This window comes from Pieris napi, chromosome 16 (assembly GCF_905475465.1).
Source record: "Pieris napi chromosome 16, ilPieNapi1.2, whole genome shotgun sequence".
NCBI lineage: Eukaryota > Metazoa > Arthropoda > Insecta > Lepidoptera > Pieridae > Pieris > Pieris napi.
In genome coordinates, this window is record NC_062249.1 from 244810 (window position 1) to 271953 (window position 27144).

Sequence of the window (27144 nt, forward strand, 5' to 3'; positions counted from 1 at the left end):
CTCTATCTTTAAATAGTTGGAGGTCGTATCTCTCAGGGAAGACCCCCACCGGGAGTCCATGCCACAGTTCACTAGTTCGCAAAATAAAGTGCCCCGTGAAACGGACTGTGGAAGACTTCCAGCCATAAAGGTGATGTTGATGAAATTTTTTTTTTTTTCTTAAATCTGCAACTTACACTTAAATTAGTACTATTAAACAGCAATGTTAAATATAAGCGCTGCGCCTGATTCGTAAGGTCTTATCATTTTCACCCATGTATATCTTCTTTTTCTTTCTTGTTCTCCTTTTAACGTGTGTGATATTTGAGAGCATAAATTAAATAACAAAAACTTAAATAATAAGAAAGTTTCTATGTATTTCAAATATTTAACAAATTATTTTGTATCTTTGTACAAGTGTATTTGTTTTATTTTCAACTGAACTTTTGTGGCCATACCAGAAAATTTTTAAAAGATTCCGGTCAAAGTTTCGTAATAAATAAATCAGCACCCTTTCACGGCTTTGTTTAGTTTTCACGCTGTATTTTGTTCGTGCTTCTAAATTGAACATCTATAATATGGTATATTGAAGAATATAGTGAGACTGAAATAGACCCTTGTCTCTTTGCGTTGGACATATGTAGGTATGTCGTTCATATTTATAAGGTGATTACGGAGAACAAATAGACTTATAAAATAGAATAATTACTAACAAAAATAAATATCTGTACATTAGTTTTTAAAACACTTACTTATAACAAAAAACATGTTAAAGTAAATTCTCTGTCGTGTTCGTAGTAATATGAAACCAGCTATAAAGTATAGAAATGATTTTATGATGTCGTCACGAAGTAATGAATATTCTTATCGTGATGCTTTTCCACTTTTTGGAACGTTTCGTGAACCGAATGGCGATGTTCATCTTTTAGATGGGCTCTTTGCTTTTTTATCGGTGACATCGCAGGTACTACTTGAGTGTATGACTTGAGCCTTTACTTCAAGGCTTCACCGGTAATAATTGTACGTTTCAAACTTCGTATTGTAGAACTGAAATAGAAGCAAGAAGGCCTTTCGAGTATTCCGGCAACGCACAAACTAAAAATGGGTGTCTATGGGCTGCGTAGACTGCCCTTTTTGGTCGTCCCGCAAGCTCGTTTGCTTTATTATATAAAAAAAAATTATTTCACGTTCTAAAAGTACTTGCTACTTACTTTCTACTGAACTTAATCATAATTAAGTTTGGTAATTGTATCATTGTTGAGTGTTGTACTTTTATTTATGTTCATTGATTATGCACTTCTTGCATTATACCCTTAATATTTTTTTAAAGTTATTTTCCTTACTAGGGTTGCATGGAAGAGATCGCTTGTTAGCGATAAGGCAGCCCGTTGTTTTCAGCCTAATAATTTATGTTACTTTATTTTTAATCTAACAAAGTTTTAATAAATAACAAATTGATCTGTAATAAACAAAATAAAAAATACGTTGAATATTACGAATATCCAAATACATATTGTATTTCGAACGTTCTTATTCAGCATGTTAATAACATCGCGATCTTTGTAAGCGAGCTTAATGTAAATGATATATTCGGCTGTTAGCACGTCCGCAGTAACATATGATATATCCCCTGTCCCATTCAACGCGCATAATGTGACAGTTTTGATCACTTAGAAATCCCGCGAACATTTTATGTGATCACCTGATCGTATAAAGCTCGGGGTATGAGAAATACAATTGGCTCTTAATGTAATTCACCATTCACTCTAGGGTCTTCGTTAAAAAATTAATAATGTTAGGTACTCTTAGGTATCTTTTATATGTATGTTAGTAGTTACCCACTAGACATTGAAACAGGCAAAGTAAAAATAATATCAGACAGGTTCAAACCCACATAACAAAAGCCGAAGCAAATGAGATACTTTGAAACGAGATATCCTTTACCTCGAAAATTTTAGAACTTTAGTAATTAAATGACCTCATAATTTCCTTATATACTTGAGACTTTACTGATATAGTTATGTAATATATAACTGGATACGTTTATTACAATCGATGGAAGACAGGAAGTCAGTAAGACTTTTACTTCATATAGGGGCTGTGTACATTAAGGTCATCAACGCACTTTCAAACTAAATAGATAGCTATTATTTTAGCAATTGTCTTAGTAAATGTAGTAGCTGTTTCATACGTTACTTATTAGACCACATCTACAAATAATAAATTAAAAACTAAAAAACTCTACTTGACTGAAGACTAAAAGGCGCCATTAAGTATTTTTTCCATCGTTAACGTTTTGTAAAGCTAATTGCGAAGTAATTAATTCACGACCACGAAGTCTGCGGGAAACGTTACAATGTTTTGCACTCGCTGAGATAGAGGTTTTTAATAACTCACTAGTGTTCATGATTTTTTTTATTTTAAAATGCACAGAGGAAGTTAATTAACAAGATTTTTCTATAATCATTTATATCGTAGCACTTAACATTTATGTAGAAAAAACTAAATTTTAATATCTTCCTTTCCTTTAAAATATAGTACTAATATAGTTCACAAACCTTATTATTACCTTACACAGAACCTTCAAACATTAATCTACAATTCCTAACGTAGGTAATCTTTAATTTATGTTCATCCATGTGTAAAATTACCTTTTTAGGTTATTGCGAAGAATTTATCAAATAATTCAGTCCGTCTTCGAATAACTAGGACGATATTTCTTGCGTGTGTAATATCAATATAACTTCACAAGTCAGAAGAAAGATCTTATTTGCTGAGCTATCAATTTTGATATGGTACATAATGAACCTTGCTTAGTACATGATATATAGAAAGAGGTTCACTATATATTATATGTCTCTAGTAAATCCTTATTTTGAATACTTAAACATATTATTTCTGTAATTCCACGTTTACTGTCACTTTAAGTTTATTTGGCATCACAGACGCACCTAAGCGTTACCCGCCCGCGTCTCCATCCGCTATAATTGTCGACGAATATGATTATAACATTTCCACAAATTCTATGCTACGCTTTTAGTAATAATGATGACAGCATTAACTAAAAATTATTGTTTAATTCCTATTTATTTATAGGGCAGTTTAATATCTCACCTTGATAAATAGAGTGAAAATTATGATTCATACTTCATTAATTTGATTTATATCTCTCCTTTTACGATAAGCGTGTACCGTAGTGAGGTTAAGTTCCTTGTTTAAGCTCCTTGATTGTCCGTGGAATGCTTTGTAAATATTACACTTTTTTCAATAAAAAAGGAAGAATGAGTTAAACAATCAATTAGTATCTACGCTATCTATTACCAAAAATAATAAATTAAAGAAACCCAATAAAGGGGATTCTTTGAGGTCATTTGTGAAATGTTCGGTTGAAAGAGGCGAGGGTCGGTGGGCCTAATTACATTATGCTGATGTACGTTGCTACAATGACCCCATCTCCCCAATCAGGTCGATCTTTGGTCTCACATGATTTCTTAAAACGAAAGATTGCTCGCAATCTGACTTAAATTTATTATCGCAAAAAGGAAAAGATATATTTTGTTACTTTCAAGATAACTATAGGGTATATAAGAATCACCAAACGTACGAATGAATTATGTAAAAGAACAAAGTGTAAAGCGATAACTTTTCCAATAAAAATATCTCACGCCGATAAACTATTGCATGTATTGCGGTAGCTATAAATGTGTGTCGAACTGAATAACACGACCGCGGCTCGCGAACTTCCGCATCCGTTGTAAGTGAAATTCCCGCCCGCCCTCGTGTCCGTTCCCGCCCACGCGACAACATAGCGCTTATTGCTTTTGTTCAAAAGCTATATTAAATCGATACCTCATTTAAATATCTCAAAATGAATATTTAAATGAGGTGTTAAAACAATCTTGTTAAATTTCCGTGTATTTTTGCCTTTATTTATAGCTAGAATCAGTGTTAAGGTAAAACATCTTACGTTTCCTCTATGTGTAATACAAAGCACGAATAAGGTGATTTTCTTAGCAATTTTTACCAGTTTATCTAACGTCAGAGCGTTCTTTTAAACATGTATGTAACTCTTAAGCTCGAATAATAATGCCATATTCAAATAAAGCTTCGCTCTTCGGTTGCTGGAAAAGATTTCGCCACAAAAATGTCTTATATAAAGTGGAATCTCTAAAACACTCGGGTAGAGAAAAGTGTCGCTTGTCGGAAGTGACATATCTGAACATTTCCGCCTCAAATTGAAGGCTTCGCTTCGTCGTTGAAGCCTCGCTACAACCGCACCCCCGGCGATTGTTCTGGGGTTCAGCTTAAGTATATCGAGTCAATACATTTGCTCTTGTACAACGGAAACCATTAGAAAACAATAAAATGACAATTAAAATGCAAATCTAATACAAATATCCAACGTTTACAACCACATTATACACGTGCACGTGATAATACGCTTTAAAAATAAAACTGTCTTAAACACTAACCGCCTTATTTTATTTCACAAAATGCATGTTATATTTAAAATGGCCTCGTAAACGCGGCATTAAAGCCTTAACAGCCTGTAAACCACATAACTATAAAAACGTCGATAACTTTACGGAATTCCGCACCGCATCGATTGCTGTGTTATCCGATAATTAATTCTGAACTTCATTATTGTTCCTCGTTTGTTAATTGGGAATTATTTACATTACAATAACAGACTTTGCATAACAGTAAAATCGTGCTTGCAAGGGAATAAACTTTGTTGTGTCCGCATCTCAATTAGTCGCGCAATCATTTATAATTGTCCATAGTTTGATAGACTTCGTTTTACTATGCACCTCGCCAAAATAAAAATATTCTTTTATTAGGAATGCCATGCTCCACTAACAGGTGAACATTTATTACATGTTTCGTCGAGAATTTTATTATTTCAAAATGAAAATTCTAAAAGATGACTCTCAATTATAGTTGCCTTGTTTTCGTCCCGCCTTTCCTCATGGAACATTGGGTAATGTGTTTCATTGATCATTTTTAAAGCAAGAAAAAATAATTGTTTCGCTAAGAGGGATAATGTGACAAGCTAAGCAATGGAAGTGGTTGATAAATATAGTACAATCTCATTCATTCATTAAAGATATTTATTTTTGTTTCAGGTAATGGAGATATAAAATAGTACACGCCTCGACTTCTCGCCTTTTGATAATAACTAATAAGATAGATTAAGATTTAAATTACATTAGAAGCGATTATTATGACAAATTATTGTGTATAATTATGTGTGATTGTTTATTAAATTAGTAATAAGTTACTGTAAAAATAGAAGATAAGGAAATTAATAAAAACAGCTAGTGCATTCTTAAAAACAGGCAGTTACTATGTAAATTAATTTATGATTAAAATTAACAGCCAATTATTTATGTAGTTAAGGATTATTTTAATATAGGGTACATTTCTAATTAAAGTATCGTGGATCCATTAGTAAGCATTAAATTTGTAGATATAATTGAAAATAAAAAAGCTATTCAAAATATAATTTAGTTATGTTTGAAATTTTTTATGACACGACAAATTATTATTTTACATTAAGAGAAACTTGATATTAGAAAGCGTTGATATAAATAAACTTTAAGTTCGTCTGGTAGTAAAGCGGCACAAAATAAGCCGCACACATCCTGCACGAAGGTGTAGGCCGGAAGGCTTCGCGGATGTGTTGTAAGTACCTCCTTACTCGCCACCGCAGGAAATATAAAACCTTTGATAGATAGAGAACGCTCATTACACAAACCCGTACCGTGTTGTTTTTGTTGATAAGAGTTTAAATGTAAAGAAATATATTAATTATTTGAGTTCACGAACTTTATAATGGAGAATAGGATAAACTTTGTTAAGTCTTTTAATGGCAAATAGAATATTATCTTAAAAATCCGAAATATATTAAGAAAAGAATCGATTTCGTAAATTTGTTGAATTGCACAATTTGAACTGCAAAACACTGTTATATTATTAATACACCTAATATGCCAGTGTGTTGATAATTCCTGCAGGAACGGCAATTGTAAGAAGAATAATTGCGTAAACATTAATAATAACCTCGACAGTGTACATCCATTAGGCCTTCCTATATTAAGATCATCTCCGAAGACAACGTAAGAGCAATACCGTGTTGTGGTTTCTTTGTGATTTCCTCCTCAAATTTGTTTTAAGTTTTACGGTATTATTATTAAGTATTGATTAGTGTATTCATAAACTGCTAGAATGATCACCATTTAGCATTATACATTATTACTGTATTGTATTAATTATAGTAGACATCCCAACACCTTATTAGATATGGAAGGTATGCTCAGAAACGTGTCATCTAGAAAGATTTTAGGTGTATACTCGTGTAGCCATTATCATGTTGCCATCGTTACAACTACGTTTACTGTATCGTTGGCCAACACAAAAACAAGTAAATCTGTCAGATTGCACATAAATAGTGTGTGTCCAATCGTAATGTACGACCTAACGCGTCTCACTCACCGACCAAACCAAACAAAATCGACCGTTTTATGTACGCCGTTATTACATCAAAAATATAAAAAAAATATTGTATGAGTACAGTACAACTGTGAGATTAGCAGCAAGCCTTCAAATACTATTAACGTAATCCGTGGACCGACCTTTTTAAGCTAATCAATCACATCGAAACACTATTAACGGACCAAATGTGTATTAGATATTGAGTAAAGTATATTTTTCAGGACGTACGGGGCGAATGAAGCCTCGTCTACCAAAACTGAAAGCTAGCTTTAAAAAATTACGCTTCAAAGGTACGTCGTAGTGGGTTTTAGAGGCGCTAGCCGTTGTTGACCTTGTATTGTCTATCAAAATTATTTAAACTTCGAGGCTGCATACTATATATGCAATCTACACATAGATTAATAATCTGGGGATATTCAATGTTAACTCTATCAGTAATTAATGAACAAGTGTGTTTATTTTCTTATACTATAAGTTTCTTGAAGTAGTATAGTATTTCTATATTTGAAAACGATTCCAATGTGGAGTGATAACTATTAAACCTCATAGTATTTGTTTGTAAATATCATCCTATTTGTACTATATTATTATTCGATATCGTTTATACACGATATCGATTAGGTTTATAGACAATAGCAGAGACCTAACTCCACTTTGGATACTTAGTGTTATAGATTTGGGGTGCACATTGTAGATGCTAGATCTAATATTTAAATGCGAAACAGGTAAGCACTCTTATAATTTTGTATTTTAAATGTGTTTTGATATATTGTCATTTATCTACTATAGTTAAGAGCCGTTTTTTGTAGAATTTAATTAGATATCATGTAGATTGTCATAGTTGGGTGTGTTTACTAACTATAGTTTTTAAGTGGTCCATTTAATAGAAGGGAGCTCATAAGATATTTATTGAGATATTGGTGATGATATTGTCCGCAATAGGTATATGTTCCATAGATGGTAGCAACCAAGAAGTCGTAATAGATTATATCATATAGAGACATATAGATATACATATGATGAGAATGATGAATTAGGTTTTTGGTTTCTTCTACCAGATATTAATATATCTTATACAAAGAAGATATTTGATATTTGTAAAAATACAATTTATAAATCTTTTTCATGTTTAGGAGCATTTCGTGATGTCTCCAACGTAATTAGAAAACATAGATTACAAGGTTTACGCTATAAACTGTTTGTTATTTGTAAGAACACCTGGAGTTTGTAATTTCAGTAAGATCATCCCTTAATTCTCTTATGACCCTAATACATCACAGTCACCTTCCAAAGTTTACATAATTACAGTTGAATTTACAACGAGTGTATTGCATCCGCGTGATTTAAAGTATTATATTATATGTGAGACAGGTACTGCGAAAACTGGGAACAATATAGTATAGAATCTGAATTGATGATCACTAAATTATTTGGATATCATCATGATGTTGAGTACAAAAGTAGTCAAACATATATTTGCATCGAAAATAGGTTTGTGAAGTGTATCCTTGTGAAGAGTTTGTTTGTATCTCATTATACACCGAGCCGCCTCAAAATGAAGTCATAATTTGCTCCGTGTGTTAGAATATCTAATGTTATCGCGAAAACAGAATGAGGGGGAGACTTCTTATTCATCATCCCTTCAACAAATGGTATAAATGCGAATATAACCTTTTACTTACATATATTCACAATTTGTTTACTTGCATTCTATTTGGAATAAAATTTACGTAATACTGGAAAATTGTTAAGGTAGGGTAGATGGCAAAAACGTTTAGATTGCGACATGTTATCAATTCCGCCCTCCTATCGACGTAACGACCTATAAATTATATTTCCGAGTTACACCGGTGTTCCCCAATCGGACTCGGCTGTCTAATAAATTTTAAACGTTTATCCCAAAATAAGTCACAAAATTCATTAATCATGCTTAACGGGGCGTTAAAGTACTCGTAATTTTGAAAAAGGTTATAATATCTCTTAAGCTATACTTTACGTGTCCACAACAACACTTGCAACAATATTGTTATTAATTGAAATTTAAAATAAAAAAGATTATTTTATGAAATTAAAGTAAATTTAAAAACATCTAAGAAATACATGCATAACATTTGGAATAAAACAGTGTAAGTTATTGTTTATGTGAAAATGTTAATACATAGTATGATTCTCGGTTATATTATATTATGGTTAGTCTAATATTTGTTATAACATTTGCAACGGCAATAAAATTGGAAAATAAACATTGTACACGACTTATACAATGAATATTAAAATTAAAAATATTTTAACTAACGTCAACTTTTTATAAGTCATTAATTTCAACACATCAAAAGATTTAAATAGTTTCTTTCTCTTCTCTCACGATTCAATCAACAAAATACGATACAGTGTGCATAATACCGTTTGTATTATACTAAGTGAAAATATCATATAAATTTCCAACTGAGTGGCGAGCTATCAGGGCAAGTGTCCCCGCCGTATAATATTATTTAACAGATAATTTACATACCTACTGGAAATATAAAACTCTGGGGAAAGCTCGGAGAGAAGATTCGATAAGTTCCGTCCTTTTTAAATTTCTTCGTAAATTCAGCTTGTCAGAGACGTCTTGTCCAACTTTGTGAGAATATTAAAATGAGGAATTACTTTTAATTTTCCTTATTTCAGCACATGCGTTGATTTAGAAATATGATTGTACCAGTGTTGGTTTTTATAATTTCTACGACATATGTTAGCTGTATATTTTCTAATTTAATTAAATCCTTTCAATATCATGTTTTGATATGAAAATGTACTACTTCGGCTACAATTATGGACACTGGACACCTGGATAACTTGAGCAGAAAGTTGAACCTAAACAGAAGAGTTTTCAAATAAAAAATATATCATTATTTCCGAAAAGTGTTGATATATTTTCTCAGCTTGCCAAAACTCAGATCTCAGCAAAATCTTGCGTCTTTATCCGGTCGCAGATAAAAAGTACAGCTATCTCGCTCGAGTTCATATAGCCTCATGTAACGAAATTTAAAAACAATCCCACGAGTCCCGTTGCAATTTATTTTGTGTACAAGATTCTTACGCAACTAAAGATGAAGCGAAAAATTACTTTTAAGCGACAGGCAATTCATGTTAAGTACACCCAGTTGGACGTTTCGAAGCCAGACAAGACCCAAGATGTATTAGAGATAAGAAAAATAACTGTCATATAAAAGATCTGTCAGATCTGTCGAGATTTTCATCGTAGCAAATAAAAAGTGTATAACTATGGGCTGTCATCTACACCTTCTTAGTATTTTAATAAAAAAAGGATTATTATTATTATTATAACAGACAAAACAAAATATTATTTTACTAATTGAGGTTTGTTGAACATTTCTGTAAAAATACCGTAGGTATATTGACTATGCTGTCAGTTTTCTATAAACTTATAAATTTATCGCGAAACGCTTCTCCTGTGAAATATGTGCACCGTGATTGCTGCCTCATTGAACAACAAAATCATAAGTTGAGCGAAGTCAGCTCAATTGAGAGTCTAACCTCAGACAACATTTAATAACTTTTGTTTCAACCTTTGTATTAAATTTTGATATGTTTTATTCTCCAATGTGTGTTGTCTTATATTATATTGATATGACAAATATAAAAAAAGTATACAGGGTGGCCAAAAAGTCGTGGATCAAACGCAAATAGGGGATAGATGAGGTCATCAGCGGCAAAAAATTATTCTACGAGAGGTCTCTAAGGTCAACCCCTGAAGAGTTATGATTTATTTTGGTTTTTATATGAAAATTGACTTTTTTTTACTAATTCTTCTTAAAATTCGAAAATATCTACATCCTGTATCTTTTTCATAATATCCACTAGATTGGTACTGATGAGTTCTTGCGTTAGACATACTATTTATAGTTGTTTATTGAGTGTATTCAAGATAATATTAAGTGATACGATATAACATTTTTTCAAATCATAAATTTTTCTTTACTTTGGGACCCCACTGTGAAAAAAAATTACTCCACCGAAAAGTGTCCCTGTACTACAAGTTTTGGCGCATTTAATAGGGATTCTGAAAAGGTATTACACGTGGCCATGAGTTGCTCTAATATCTTTCTAAGAAGAATTACAAACAACGATTGTGAAATAATAATTGTATTAAAACAATTATTTCTCAATGGTTGTTTGTAGGAAACAAAATATTTTACAATAAAATATGCTCAAAATTCCTGACTCTGACCATAATACTTAATCTGCACCGTCTAATCAAATTCCTACGTAACCCTCCAGCCATCTGTCCAATTTTTTGAATCTAGTCCGATTCACACAGTACTGGTCACAGGTAGGTAAATAATCTATCATAAGTCCGAATCGTTGTTGTTTTTTCGTCCTAGAAAGATATTAGAGCAACTCATGGCCATGTGTAATACCTTTTCAGAATCCATATTAAATGCGCCAAAACTTGTAATACAGGGTCACTTTTCGGTAGAGTAATTTTTTTTCACAGTGGGGTCCGAAATAAACAAAAAGATTTGATTTAAAAAAAATTTATATCGTATATCTTAATATTATCTTCAATAAACTCAATAAACAACTATAAATAGTATGTCTAACGCAAGAACTCATAAGTACCAATCTAGTGGATATTATGAAAAAGATACAGGATGTGGATTTTTTCGAATTTTAATAAGAATTAGTAAAAAAAGGCAATTTTCATATAAAAACCAAAATAAATCATAACTCTGCAGGGGTTGACCTTAGAGACCTCCCGTAGAACAATTTTTTGCCGCTGATGACCTCATCTATCCCCTATTTGCGTTTGATCCACGACTTTTTGGCCACCCTGTATAATAAATATTATTTTTATATTAATTCAGATGACACTCCGCGGTGTGCCAGTGTCAAAGTGTAAATGCCGTGTCGCAGATAAAACCAGATGGTCCATTACAAGTCGTGCTCTCCGACACTACCCACATTGACAACCTGGCGACATGCCAGCACTATAACGTAAACGAGATTCTAAGATACATTCAATGCGATACCACCAAAAATTAAAGGAAAATTTACTTTATAAAATTAGACATTTTATTAGTCATCCATCACAAAATTCGATAGTATATTGTATTTGTGTTTGGAACTAAAAATTTACATACTACTTAAAAATTCAAATAAATTCTAGACAAACATTCTTCTCATGCTCGGTTGCTCGTAGCACTTCCGTAGAACCGTAACGTGGCTGAAATTCGTAGCGTGTCTCTACGTAGCAACAGAGCATGACGTGTGCTATAATGCCATTACACCAACTTAACGGCTAGTGAACTAAAATGGCTCTTTTAATAATAAGTCTGAGTAGGAACATACCGCTACAACAACTTGCCTTCAAGATATAGATTTACCAATCCTACAAGTGTGGTAACACAGAAGCATCTAGTACTGGAATTTTCGATGATTTCCTTTACACTGCCTTTGTTACCTTCTGACGCACAGGGTCGCTTTCCGATATATACAAGTCCTGCTGATGTAATCAGCCACTCAGATTTGCCCTACCTAAATGTAACAAAATTACGACGCATTTTATTTATTATACGCATTAATTAGCTAAGACCACTAAGAACATTAGAATATAAATACAGCGTAATTATTAAACTGCGTCATTTCCCTATAATTCATTACCGTAATGTCGGCAAGCTGACTATAACAATGTCATAAAACTCGTTATCCCATAACAAGATCCAGTTCTTTCCGAGTTATCCGCCTCGTTAACTTGTAAACTGGCCACGGGATATTCAATCTTAACGTCTTACTAAGTAGATATTGTGATTTTTATGCGAGTCGTAACCGCTGTACGTCAACATATTGAAATTGGAGTATCTTTTTAATCTACTTAAAATAAACCAAAAAGAAGGTTATCAGTTCGACGTGTTTTTTTTAAATATTAAGTAGTATTTTTCTTTTACATACCGATACACCGACTGAGAAAATAATTAAAAAGTTTTATTGCTTCCTGTTATTCCTCCAAAGATTTGACATAAAATATGAGTATATTGATAAACCTGAGTGTCGTTAAAACTCTCGTAAAGTGGTAAGAATTTGTATCTTGTGCTTGTGAAGAAACTGAAACGCTATAAAACGTTACAACCTAGTAATAATATCTTCAGAGTTGGTGCACAGTAATAAAATGTTCATTGATTTGATTAAAGAACGTAATAATGATCTGCATTTTTGCAGTGGCTTTTAGTGGTTAACTATTCGAGTCTCCAGTAAGGGCAATGTTATCAAAGAGATGGACGGCGTTGAGATAAACACAGGCCGTTTCCCCGCCTCATTACCCCACTGTACCTATGTTTTATTCAACACCATATCATGCGCCTACTATTCTGCTTCTCAACCCGTATAAAGAGTATAAATGAAGTAGGGTTTTGTGGTGAATCTTGCCTAACCAATTATATTACACAATTACAATATTTATAAATTCTCCTAAAAAATTGTGGATTTATGAGTTTCGTGTGTTGTAATTGTAACGACGTAGTCGTCTGTTCTGTATCGTGCAAAATACTTTATTATAAACGATAAAAATTGAATTTTAAATGAATTTAAATTAAATACTAATAATAATAAGCCTTTAAATCAGACACATTTTCATTTCAATCCTCTTCTTGTGTATATGTGTGCCCTTTTTTTGGCAAAAGCCTCCTCCAAATCCCGCCATTCCTCTCTGCACTGTGCCACTCTCTGCCATGTACCACCTGCTGTTTGTCTCTCTCTCTCTCTCGGCCTCCCTCTTTTTCGTTTGCTGTACCTTGGGCACCAGTTTTGTAGTGTTTTGCTCCACTTTTCTTTTCCTCTATTGAATACTATAACGTACCAAATGTTATTATAATAATGTACATCTTATCTATCTAAATAAAATTTAATGTGTTTCAGGCGATACAATATGTCCGACCGGCATGTTTCGATGCGCAGACGGCAAGTGCATCCCAGCGCTGTGGGTCTGCAACTACCAACAGGATTGTGAGCGGGGCGAGGACGAGCTGCAGTCTTGCCGTGAGTATATTTTCATACTTAGTGAGTAGGGGAGATAGACATATACACAAGTCAAATTATTGAAATAAGATAGCTTTATATACGCGTTTCAATACAAATTATTTACTATTAAAAAACTTATTGGTGATTTTAAAAATGTAACTTTTTTACGATTGATATTTATGTAGCGGTATTAATGTCCCAATTAAAATTTTCTTCCTCGTTGATAAGTTGTGTAACTATGGAAGTTTTGAATATCTTTATTTATAAAAAAATGACGAAAAAATATCATTGTATTATTAGTAAATTTAATTACAGTAAAATCTTGAATAGAAAAAAGAACACGAAAGAAGAAGTTTTAAAGGAATATATAATAATTTGCTAGTTTTAGTATTTAATCTAAAACAAGATCGCTTAATGTGCACACTTGTCGTGCACTTAAAACTAACTTTTGTTCATAATTATTTGCCATTAATACCAACATCGTACAGTTCCGACAGCTTTTAAACTAATAGCCTCATATTTCATTTACTTGCCTCGGACAACGCTCCACAGATGTCCTCCGAAATGTAAATCCCTAAAAATTCGTGAATAAGCGCCCTTATTCACAAGCCATTGTTGCACGTGACAGATGACAACTTGACATTTTTCGCGCGCTTTTTCACGTCAACACAGATTTAAGTTTGGTTAATGGTCTGGCCTTCAGTCACGTGTACAGCGTCTAGAATCTATAGATTTTATTACAGATATACGTTATACATAACCTATAGTAACATAGGACTTCTTGCAAGATTCGCTATATTTGTATGCAACTCGCATTAAGAATATGTTTGTTAAGATTTTCGACATTATTTTACACACAATTTATAGAATAAACTCCGTTGTATGTTTCAACTCGCGAAACAATTGAAACGACTGAGCGGGTGCGGCGGCGAGGTGAGAGGTGGGCCGAGCGTACTTGAACATTTATCTACAACCGTTTGATCGGCGATTGTTTAGCAGATCGATGTTTAAAAGCAATTAATTTGAACACGATAAAGGGCATTGAGCGATTAAACAATAAACCGATCCAATCATTTAACCCGTCGAGCGTGAATTCAATCACAGCGCTGATAAGGACCCTACACACCTGCAGGGCCCTTGGAATAGACCGGGGCCCCGCGGAGGGGAGCCCTCGCGTGATTGATGATCGACACTGATTGCAGGTCGAGCAACCTTTGTCCTAATGACGGGGAGGATTGATCCCTCCTGTGTGTTGTGAATATTTATCGAGTCGGGTTGCAATGTCGGAATAATTACACCAATGAATGACTACCATTATTTATATTGTTTTTTTTATTGGAAAGGTTCTGTCCGTTACAATGTATACGTATAATGGATTAAAACAAACTTTAAATAGAAAACTAACCAAACTTAAAAATTAACAGTGAATATATTGATGTAGTGGTTTAGCGAATTGCGAGTACTACACGATTAATTAAAACTTCTTTAACGACGCGAAACGTCGAGTTATGTATATTAATACATTCGCGTTAAGTCTGTTTACTAAGTTTTATTTAAACTATCTGATTTATACATTATATAATAAACAATATCAATAAAATAGATACAATGAGCACACCCACCATACACACCCTCGCGTACATACCCACACTTTCAAACCGTCACACAGCACAGCCGAATTACGTATTTTATCATTTTTCTTGTTTGTATATATGTAATGTGTATTCCATCTTTGGCTATGTTTATGTTAGCTGTAGGAATACGTAATATATAAATAAATATGTAGTTTACTAGGTTAGGTACTTTGAGCTTCAATTATAATATTTTCCAATTTGTTTCTTATCTGAATAGTATAAAATTAGCTGAAATCAATATTGCCTTTTAAACAATACAATGGCTGCAATCAAGGACTCCTCTACATTCACTTTGCGCAGTTTTTTTGTCAAAGACACTTTTTGTGACAATTGATTGATATTTTGTTTTTACTTTCAGAGGCCCCAGAATGCGAGGCTGGTCAGCTGACATGTGGGCAGTATGTGTGGAATAAGACATATTGCATCCCGCCACACTACCGTTGTGATATGCATGTTGACTGTGTAGATGGCACCGACGAAGCCGATTGCAGTGAGTATCTCTTATCTAATTTAATTGATAATTAAAATTTGCACACTATTGAAACCTTTCTCTTTGCTTTTTCTTGCGCTTCAGCTACCGACGCGACCGTGACGGGTCACTTTCGTTTACTGTAAACTTTTTCAGTAAACACAAATTACCGTTCGGTGGCCGTCGATACAAAAGTTTATTTTAAAGTATAAGCCCTGAGTAACCTTGCTTCGATTAACTTTAAAAAGGCATAGAATATTTAGTCGTAAGGATAAGAATGGTTTAAAATACACACAAAAACTCACTAAGAAATTATAAAATTAAGGGCGAAAAATTAAAAATGCGTCTGGCATAACCCAAGCGAATCAAATGTGACGATCGGCAGAGGTAAAATATTATGGATCACTCTCATCAAAAATTATAAAATAAAACATATATATTTCGAAAAACAGTAAAATATCATATGCGGAATAATTTTTTATTAATTTTAATAATAGTTCAACTGGTTTTAAATCTGTAAAATATAACGGTATACTCCATATCTGTTTCTGATACAATGATATTATTTAATAGCTAACAAGTGATCAGCCTATCGTGTCAATCAAATCTAAACATAATTCACGGAAATGGAAATCTCAAACACTATGAAAGTCGTCGGTGTAGTAAAAGTATATTCAATGTGTGATTCGCAAATAACTCTGTTTGCTTATTTTCAACGAAAACTTTGTTTCATTTGGAACGCGCCCAGAGAGAGTTTCGCTACTCTCAATGCTCCTCTTTACTTTTGATGAGGCCTAATTTAACCATACCATTTAACTTCCCACAATATACTTATATACGAATAACCATTGGTATATGTAATATCGCTTTCAATCTTCTTCAACATGACTATACAAAGTTATATTTGCTGTGAGTTATACACATTGTATTGCGTAGAGAAGTGTAAGTTAAAGGCTTGAAAAGGGCTGTTGGGTGTAGGCTGGGCTGCAGCTGACAGCCCACGCCCGACGGCTGTCATCAACCGACTCCCCTACAACTTTTAATTGCCTGGAAATTGACTTTTTACATTCTCATACGCTGACATCTAATTAATTAGTTTTGTTGTAAGCTAATTTATTTGTTTGTTCGCATAGTTTATATAATCTAGTTTGAACTGGGGTAGACTTTTTCAAGACTAAGGTATTTTGTTATTTTATTTGTTTCAAGAACTGTCATAATCCTAATTTTATGTTCCCCATTAAATTTTTGTCCTAAATTCTTTAAAAAGATGCTTTGATGTTTCTAACGCCCCTTTAAGATGAAAAGTGTTTTTCTCCTAAAAAAGAACAATTTTTCACAGTGAAACAAAACAATGCGCACTTCCGAGCAACTCCGATTGTCCACAAAGTTTTAATAGACTGCAATCATTGTATTCTTCCACTTGTTCTTGTTATAAACTGTTTAAAAATAGGAAACTTTTTAGCACTTTAAACGTGAAGTTATATGCTCACTTTCATTATACTTGTTCGCAAACTATCGTCAGTTATCATCGCGCTAATAAACAGATAGAATATTGGAAGTAATATTTCATATGATGTTTTAACATGCGTTTTATCATCTTTTTTTAACTAAGAATGGGAGAAATTTAAAGGCTAAAGCAATTAAGGAAAAGATGTCGTGTAAGAAAAACTCGTGACGTCATAGTAGACAGTGTGACGTTACTGACCCGGAAACGGAAGCTCTCGGGACTGGGACCACTTCAAGCTGAGCGCACACTCGCTGCTCAAGTGTTGTGCATGTGCTATAAGACAATTCATATTATTCAAAGAAAGATTGTACTATTTGGTGAACGGGCCGTGCGCTGCCATTCTATCTGCTATCAAACCTTATTGTCATATGTTTATTGCATTTTATTACCAGCCAAATCATTGTGCACTTCTAAATAACAAATTAAATTAATTAATAATTAATCGATACATAACTTATATTATCCTAAAAGCATAACAAGTTTACCCTAATTAAATATATTGTATAAATTACAATAAGTCAGCCTTGTGTAAAGAAACAAATCTTTTGATGTCACACATTTTAAATTGATGATTGCGGTGTATACACGTGTACGCCACTTTGGTTATATTAAATAAATGTGAGAGAAGTTACAATGGAAATATCAGCGTTCGCCTTAAAATGTTTGAACGAGATTAGATGAGTTCATCTCTCGAGCTCGCAGCTTCAACTCTGAATAACTTTCTGTGTCATGCCGCTCGCCACTTAACTTAATTGATTCTAATAAACTACCTTGATTTCTGCGTCCAATTTGGTTTTATTCATGTCTTGTATCTATTTTTATCTCAACTTTCTGCATAGTTCTAATATTTATAACAAAATAAACCTTATATTTAACATAATATGTAAACAGACTATCTTTACCGGATAATTGGAAAGCCATTACTCAGCGCGGCATGTCCTAAACATCGTCACCGACCTCGCCTTTAAGAGACTTTTTGAAAGACTTCCCAGATAATAAGATTTTCATATAGTTATGTAAACCTCTTTTTCAAGGCTCGAGTGCTTCAAGACTGCGCTGTTTATAGTCGAGCGTCGTTTCGCCTTTGTGTCGTCTAATACTCTTTTTACGTTGGAATTTTTACAAAAATGATTGCTCTTTACAAATTCTGTCAAAGCATATGTTATACACTTTACACAACGGAAATTTCATTGTGTATGCCTTAATAAGTTTGCGGTCTCCTGAAGTTTATGATGTGGTTATTTAATGTTAAAAGAGCAAAGAGGTTCCGAACCCTCGTTTAAGAGTATAGTTTGATGTTGGCGATCAAAGCATGAATTAAACGTTAGCAAACTAAAGCAGGATAATTATTAATGTGCCTTTTCATCTTTTTCTTCTTCAGCTTATCGGAAATGCCAAGTAGATGACTTTCAATGTGGAATGCAAAACTCTGGATATGGGAAGATTTCCACAACACAGGGACCATGTATACCGAAAGAAAAGAAATGTGACGGGTAAATTAAATTTAATTTTTACGTTGGTTTGTTTGGTTACTTGCACATTTCGTACGTTTCTGTTTTGACATTGTGAGATTTTTGAAGCTGTAACGCTAACATTAATTTTAATACATGCCAATACGAAAGCTACAATCGTTATCATTACGTGAAAAACTGAAGTTAATATCCGTTTATGAAAGTGGGAAGACACGCGAAGAAGTTTGTGCCAAAATCTACTCTTTGCAGTATAATTCAGAGTAAACATAAAATTGAATCACAATGTTCTGAAGGACAAGGAAAACTAAAACGTGTACGTTTATCAGAATATCCTGAACTTGAACAGTGTTTGCTAACATGGGTCTAGAAACTTTGCACAGTTATTTTGAAATGTCATCAATTGGTGACCAAAGCATATTTGACCTCTGTAAATGAGACAGATATTTATTTATACCTGTATATCTGAGACACTGGGTAAGTGGAATACCTCTATAAGTGAAACGACATTGCAGGTCCCTTGATGTCTCACTTAACCAGGTTTCACTGTATATGTATTATTAATAGCTTGCAGTCATATACAGTAGTAGATAACCGCTAGCTTTTTTTGTAAATAGTACCGATTCTCTATAGTTTAAACATGATAAATTGGTTTGACAGATATTTAGACTGTAGAACGGGCAAAGATGAAGAGGATTGTCCGGGCAGCCCGCTCAGCTGCCGACTTGACCAGTTCCGGTGCTCCGCTGGAGATAAATGTGTGGACGCCAGTGCTAAATGTGACCATAAAGATGACTGTGGAGACAACTCGGATGAGGCTGATTGCAGTAAGCACTATCTATTTATTTATTAAAGTTCAAAACATATATAATGTATAAGTATAAGTTGCAAGCTATCTATTCTAAAATACATGAGTTATGGTAAACATAAATGTTACAAAAAAATAATAATAATAAAAACAACAAAAACTTCCAATTTTACTAACTAGTAATAAGCAAAGCAAAGTACTGGTAAATAGCGGATTAGGTATCAGATAGGTACTTAACAATGTTTTTATTTAAATTGATTTGCTCACAACCGAATATATCAAGCTCTGAATAAGTAGTGTTTATTCTGCCCTACGATTCTGTAACTCACTTCACGAACTCACACAGCGGTTTTTGCATCGGCGGTCGCTCTCAAATCAGTCGTGAAGCAGTCATTTTATGATTTGGCATTCTGATAAACAATAAACTACAAGCTCCCACCTTTTCAGAATGCCAAATCATAAAATGACTGCTTCACGACTGATTTGAGAGCGACCGCCGATGCGAAAACCGCTGTGTGAGTTCGTGAAGTGAATTACAGAATCGCAGGGCTGTTATTCAAAGAATTCGAATGAGAGGTGCCTGAACTCCTAGGTTGGTTTTGAACCTATCTAATTACTTTATACTGTTGTTAATGAATATCTGATAAAACATGAAAATGGAGAAGATTTTTTAAAATGGATTTAAAAAATTTAAAATACTTGTTGACGTTAATATTGAATATCTTTTAAAACCAATATTCTAATATAACATATTCTAATTTTAATATTACGCTAAATTGTAATTTATTTTCGCATACTTACTATGAAAATAAGAAAAAACCTTTGTACTGAGACTTAACACGTGTGCCGCAGGTTTCCCGCCCTGTCACATAGGGCAGTTCCGTTGTAGCAACGCCCTATGTATTCCGGCGACTTACCACTGCGATGGGTTCCGCGATTGTGCGGACGGGTCGGACGAGGCCAACTGCACGGCGATTTCGTGTCCCGACAATAAGTACCTGTGTCCCCGGGGAGGACCCGCCGGGACCCACAAATGTATAGCGCGAGCTCAGCTATGTGACGGAAAGAAGGATTGTGAGGATAACGCTGATGAAGAAGCGGCCTGTTGTAAGTTATCTGTGATGATTTGCCTATTTTACAATTAGCTTATTCATAAAACTAGTATGAATAGTAAGCTTCTACAGATGATCGCTGTTTTGTTAGAAATTCTTCTTTTAATAATCAATGTGAATGTGGAAACACTTCATGGCAGACTGTTCACCAAATCGTTTACTATATAATGGGTTACATTTCTAATAATACTTGTTTTGTACTAAATCTAATATAATTACTCCAGCAACGTCATCATGTCCGGCCCTCGGTTGCGAATCGACATGTGTGGCGTCCCCTTTGGGCGGCGCATGCGCATGCGGCGAAGGACTGACTTTGGCTCCCGATGGTCGATCGTGTGTGGACCGGGACGAGTGCCAAGAATGGGGACCCTGCCATCAGCTCTGTGTTAATACACCTGGATGTAAGCATCATATTGACAATTCATTTATTTTTAACTCAAGCAATTTATGACTATTAATAGAGTCACAGAGAATTATTAATATTAAATATATTAATATTATTTATACATTTTGTACAATAGTTAAATTACCAGTTTTCCTAAAATACGTGTCTCCGATTCCAGCATACAAATGTGGCTGTGCCCCCGGATACACGTTGACAGACGGCAGCAGCTGCAAGGCGAACGCCGAGACCCCAACTCTAGTGTTGGCTCACGAGAAGGGTCTCCTGCGCCTGGACTTGGACAAACGCATTCCCACAACTCTCGCCAACGCATCTTCCGCAGCCGGACTCGATTACCACTACAGAAGGAACTTGCTCTTCTGGTCCGATCTTAAAACACGAAAGGTGTGTACTTTTAATAAGACATGTCAGGATCGTATTCTACTTTTAATTTCATACGCTTAAATTGGAGTTCAAGTCTTGACAAAACATCTTCTTACCAAAGCGAAATGATCAGCTAAACAGACACAAAAATGTATGACTTTGGCTCTGTTCTAGATTCACGCTCAGCATCTGAGCGGAGGGGCGGGTCCGGCGGGCGTGGGCAGCTACGTGGGAGGAGACATCAGCGTAGCGGGGTCATGGGCGCCTGTGGCACTGGCCGTCGACTGGGTCGGAGACAAACTGTACGTAGCTGATGCTGTCGGCCAGAAGGTGGACGTGTTCGAGCTGGATGGCCGTTGGCACGCGGTGGTATTGGGATCTAACCTCACCAGTCCTGCGGACATTGCGCTCGATCCTACGCTAGGGTTAATGTTCGTCGCGGATAGCAGTCAGGTACTTCATTGTGACATCCGAACTGCTCTATATTATATCTAAAATGTAAAAATCTATTTAATATGTGTTTCACCTTTAAACTTGCAGATAATTCGCGCCAACATGGATGGCACCCACGTCCGCTCTCTGGTCTCCGAAGCCACGTACAAGGCGTCAGGCATCGCGGTCGACATTATCGCCCGCCGCGTGTTCTGGTGCGATTCGCTCCTGGACTACATCGAGACCGTGGACTACGAGGGCGCCAATCGCTTCCTGGTCCTGCGAGGCCAACAGGTGCCCAGCCCGGCGCGCCTCGCGCTCTTCGAGGACAAAGTGTTCTGGTCCGACACCACGAAGCAGGGCGTCAGCGCGGTCAGCAAATACCTCGGCTCTTCCTCCATCGAGAGCGTGTACAAGATCAAAGACATCCGCGAGCCCAAGGCGCTCACCGTGGTGCACTCGCTGAAGCAGACCTCGGTCAACAATCCGTGCGGCAACAACAACGGCGGCTGCGCCCACATGTGCATCGTCACCGCCCTGCTGAACGGTGGCCTCGGCTACCGCTGCGCCTGCAACGTCGGCTACAGCCTCGAGACCGACCTAAAGAACTGCGACATCGTCGACGAGTTCCTCATGTACTCGCAGCAGAGATTCATAAAGGGCAAAGTCTTGTATCCCGTCATCGAGGGCTTCAACGACGCCATCCTGCCCGTGGTCTCGCGACGCGCCCGGTTCGTCGGCTTGGACTTCGATTCGAGAGACGAGTACATCTACTACTCGGACGTCTTGCAAGACGTCATATACAGAGTCCACAGGAACGGAACCACCAAGGAGATCGTGCTGGCTTCGCACAACGAAGGCGTCGAGGGTCTCGCCGTCGATTGGGCGTCGAAGAACCTGTACTACATCGATTCCAGAAAGGGCACTCTAAACGTCTTATCCACCAGAAACATCGCATACAAGAGAACGCTTCTCAAAGATCTGAAAAGACCGCGGGCTATAGTGGTACATCCCAACAAAGGCTTCATTTTCTTCTCGGAGTGGGATCGTCCCGCCAACATCAGCAGAGCTAACACGGACGGCAGTGGACTGCTGGTGTTCGAGAACGTGACGCTCGGCTGGCCCAACGGCCTGTCCATCGACTTCGACGCCGACCGCGTGTACTGGTGCGACGCGCTGCTCGACCACGTGCAACACGCCAAACTGGACGGCACGGACGTCAAGACCGTCAACTCTAGACTGATCAGGCATCCCTTCTCCATAGTCATCTACAAGGAGTTCATGTACATAACGGACTGGCGGCTGGACGCCATCGTGCGTCTGCACAAGCTGACGGGCGAGCAGGAAGACATTATGGTTCGGGAGCCGCAGACGAACAGGCTGTACGGAGTGAAAGTGTACAGTCGCCAGGTGCAAAGGATAGACCCGAACCAACCGTGCTCCGTGAACAACGGGAACTGCCAGAAGTTTTGTTTTGCGGTTCCGCGAAATGCTACGGAGCTGCTGACGGTGAAATGCGGGTGCCCCTACGGGGAAAAGTTAGCCGTCGACGGCACTCGGTGCATCGCCGACCCTGCCGCCGAACCCCCCTTGCAGGCCTGCCCCAACACCTGGGACTTCACCTGCAACAATCAACGCTGCATCCCAAAAAGCTGGGTGTGCGATGGAGACGATGACTGTCTGGATAACAGTGATGAAGAACAAAATTGTACGAGTGAGTAATCACTTTTCTCTTGTATTGGTTCTGGAGCTATTACGCTGCTACATTTTGAAGTTCAGGGGTAAATGTCATTGTACGGTTTACAACCGTACAGGTATTTCAATGTCAACGACACCATACAATACGATTTGCTAGTGTATTTATTTTCATTATATTTTATTATATTCACTTGATTTAGTTTGCATTCAGAAGTCGTATCGGGTGCGACTATAATCCCAATCTCATCTCACCCCACTAGTTTAGTCCATTGCAGTTTAAATAATTAATAATTATCGCTTTTAATATCCTTGTAATTGATCCCAACCCCGAACAGTCTTTTAAAGTGATTTCCACTCGTTTAGAATCGACGTGCAACGCGTCGGAATTCATGTGCAAATCGGGCCGATGCATTCCGGCGACGTTTAAATGCGACTCCGAGAACGACTGCGGAGACTTCTCGGACGAGACCGGATGCGTCAACGTGACCTGCAGCGCCTCGCAGTTCCAGTGCGACAACGGCCGGTGCGTGCCGAACACCTGGAAGTGTGACTCGGAGAACGATTGCGGAGACGGTTCGGATGAAGGGTCGCACTGCGCCGAGAAGACGTGTGCTTATTTCCAGGTGAGAGATTAAAACAGAGAGAGAGTTAAACATGTTTAAGTAAAACGGTTCTTCGAATTCAACCATTCCGTCCTCAGTTCACGTGTCCCCGCACGGGGCACTGCATCCCCTCGTCGTGGGTGTGCGACGGAGACGACGACTGCTTCGACAAACAGGACGAGGCCGACTGCCCGCCCGTCTCTTGCCTCGCGTCGCAGTTCAAGTGCGCCGACCTCAAGCAGTGCGTGCAGGTGAACGGAATGACTTGAAGCTGTCTCTATTCCGAGTGAACTTCTATTCAAACAAACAGAACGTATCTCGCAGGAGGCGTACAAGTGCGACGGCATCCCGGACTGCAACGACGGCTCGGACGAGGCCGGCTGCCCTTCTCTGGCACCGCACCAGTGTGCGCCCGACAAGCAGTTCCAGTGCCGCACCTCCGGCATCTGTATTCCGCACACGTGGTACTGCGACGGTGAGTGACACTTCGTAATGACATCTCTAAATATGTTTAGGTGTTCACGTGTGCAGCCACCTAGTCGAGGAGTGTGTAGGAAATTAAACATATTCAGTAGTTAATATTTTATTGCGCGCGGGAAGAACCGGCGCTACCAATTGTACGCTACACACTGTCGCTATACAAAATGTGTGGTATACATAAACCCCAATTCTCTTAAAAGTAGTAATACAATTAACCATTTATACACTGTAAATATAACGAATGCGAGCGTGTCGCGTTACATGATAATAATATGAAACCTCTACATATGTTTTTTGTATGTCTGACGTGACTGGCATATTTTCAGGCACCCCGGACTGCGAGGACCTATCGGACGAACCGGCGGCGTGCGGCTCCATGTCCTGTCCCTCGGGCCACTTCCGCTGCGGCAACGGGCGTTGCGTCTTCCGCTCTTACGTCTGTGACGGACGAGACGACTGCGGGGACAACTCCGACGAAGGCCTGGAGCACGCCTGCAAGCCTCCCCCGTTCCGGTATATTCACTTAACTGTTCGATTCAAAAGCGGTTTAGTTGTTTTATTATTTTCCAGACGACTGTTTATTTATTATTTCCAGGTGCCCATCCAACCAGTGGCAATGCCCCGGTGTCACCGACCGTTGTGTCAACATTACGCAAGTGTGCGATGGCAATATGGATTGTCCCAATGGCGCCGACGAAGGTACGTCGAAAGAAAGAAATATTATTTAACAAATTAACAAAACTTACTTATTAACAATTTTCGAAATAACATTAAAAGAAATACAACTGTGGTAAGCAGTGACGGAAAAGTTCCTTCTAACTCTGCACACGTTCGACAGGTGAGGGATGTGACTTGAGCGAATGTCAGCACCGCAACGGGCTCTGTTCCAACGAGTGCAAGCAGACTCCGTCGGGTCCCCTGTGCCTGTGCCCCAGCGGGGAAGAGCTGGAGGCGGACGGCTTCACGTGCCGCGACATCGACGAGTGCCAGCCGGCCGGTCTCTGCTCGCAGGTCTGCTTCAACACCAAGCGCTCTTACTTCTGTAGCTGCATCGACGGGTACCAGCTCGCGGCCGACAAGCACTCCTGCAAAGCGAACAACCACTCCAGCGCCTTCCTCATCATCTCCAACAGACACTCCATCCTCGTGGCCGACCTCAACGAGCAGGGTCTGGAACGAGTGCCGATCAACGTGGAAAACGTCGTCGCGACCGCCTCCAATATGCACACCGGCACCATATTCTGGTCGGACATGAAACTGAAGACCATCTCGAGGTTGGACCGGGGCAGCGAGCCCCAAATTCTCATATCCACGGGCTTGGATCTAGTCGAGGGCTTGGCTTACGACTGGGTCGGGGGAAACGTATACTGGCTCGATAGCAAACTGAACACCATCGAGGTCGCCAAGGAGGACGGCAGCTCCCGGACCGCTCTCGTCAGCGCGAACATCACTCAGCCCAGAGGCATGTGTCTGGACCCCGCGCCCGACGCGAGGTGGCTGTTCTGGACCGACTGGGGAGAGAACCCGCGCATCGAAAGAGTCGGAATGGACGGGACGCAACGCACGGCCATAATAACCACTAAAATTTACTGGCCAAACGGATTAACTCTGGACACGGCCACGCAGAGAGTGTACTTCGCGGACTCTAAACTGGACTTTATCGACTTTTGCTACTACAACGGCTCCGGCCGGCAGCAGGTGCTTGCGGGAAGCCACTATCTGCTGCATCCCCACTCGCTGACGCTGTTCGAGGATACGCTGTACTGGACGGATCGACAGCTGAACCGCGTGCTATCGGCTCACAAGTTCAAGGGAACCAACCAGACGGTGGTCTCTCACCTGATCTCTCAGCCGCTGTCCATCCACGTACATCACCCCTCACTGCAGCCCCAGTACGCGTCGCCCTGCAAGCCCGACTCGTGCCAGCACATCTGCCTGCTCAGCCCCAAGGGTGCCGGCAGCTACACCTGCATGTGCAGGCCCGGCTTCAAGCTTTTGCCTGATGGAAAATGTACAGAGGGTAATTGTTGTTCGCATACTTGTCAGATACTCCTGTTTTATGTTATGGACTATTATGATTGACTTACTTTTTGCAGAAGAAACTCCGTACTTAATGGTACTGAAAGGATCTCAGATCATCGATCTGTCGACCGACGGCTCGGGAAGAGCGGGTCAATTACCTCCCGTTGTCGGAATCCAAGGTAAGTAATAACTACTCATATAACTTCGAAATATTAATTAATTTAGTAGTAAAATGTAGATCCAAAAAAACCTAACAATGTCCTCAGGCGGTGTTCAGCTGGACTACGATCGCCAAGGCCACATGTTGTACTGGCTTCAATCAATATCGGGAGATGGCGAGGATGACGAAAACTGCACGGTGTACAACATGCCGTACGGTGGGGGAAGCAAGGCGGAGTTCCTCGGGCAGGACAGTGGCGTCGTGGGGGCTCCGTCCTCCATAGCATTCGACTGGCTGGGACGGAACCTGTACATGGCTAACAGAGTCGCCAGTAATATTGAACTCATCAGAGTCGATGGCAAAGTCAAGTACAGAACTATTGTCTTCGCGAACGACGGCAGCAGGAACTCGATCGCCAAACCTAAGGATATCTGTCTGGATCCAACAGAAGGGTGAGCAGCTGTCACTTGCAAAAGTATACTCTCAACACT

At 38.0% G+C, this 27144-nt stretch overlaps 1 protein-coding gene across 1 annotated transcript in view; it reads left to right on the plus strand.

The window, feature by feature from the left end:
• The window catches only part of LOC125057232 (low-density lipoprotein receptor-related protein 2), a 92112-nt gene that overhangs the window by 54382 nt on the left and 10586 nt on the right, over positions 1-27144 (plus strand). Inside the window, exons 2-18 of the mRNA XM_047660795.1 lie at positions 13393-13512; positions 15487-15618; positions 18486-18597; positions 19234-19400; positions 20234-20488; positions 20718-20894; positions 21057-21280; positions 21434-21712; positions 21800-23405; positions 23753-24012; positions 24090-24242; positions 24316-24466; positions 24798-24984; positions 25067-25170; positions 25310-26491; positions 26568-26672; positions 26760-27105. Of these exons, the coding sequence (XP_047516751.1) occupies positions 13393-13512; positions 15487-15618; positions 18486-18597; positions 19234-19400; positions 20234-20488; positions 20718-20894; positions 21057-21280; positions 21434-21712; positions 21800-23405; positions 23753-24012; positions 24090-24242; positions 24316-24466; positions 24798-24984; positions 25067-25170; positions 25310-26491; positions 26568-26672; positions 26760-27105 (5560 nt within the window). The remainder of the gene's footprint in view (positions 1-13392; positions 13513-15486; positions 15619-18485; positions 18598-19233; positions 19401-20233; positions 20489-20717; positions 20895-21056; positions 21281-21433; positions 21713-21799; positions 23406-23752; positions 24013-24089; positions 24243-24315; positions 24467-24797; positions 24985-25066; positions 25171-25309; positions 26492-26567; positions 26673-26759; positions 27106-27144) is intronic.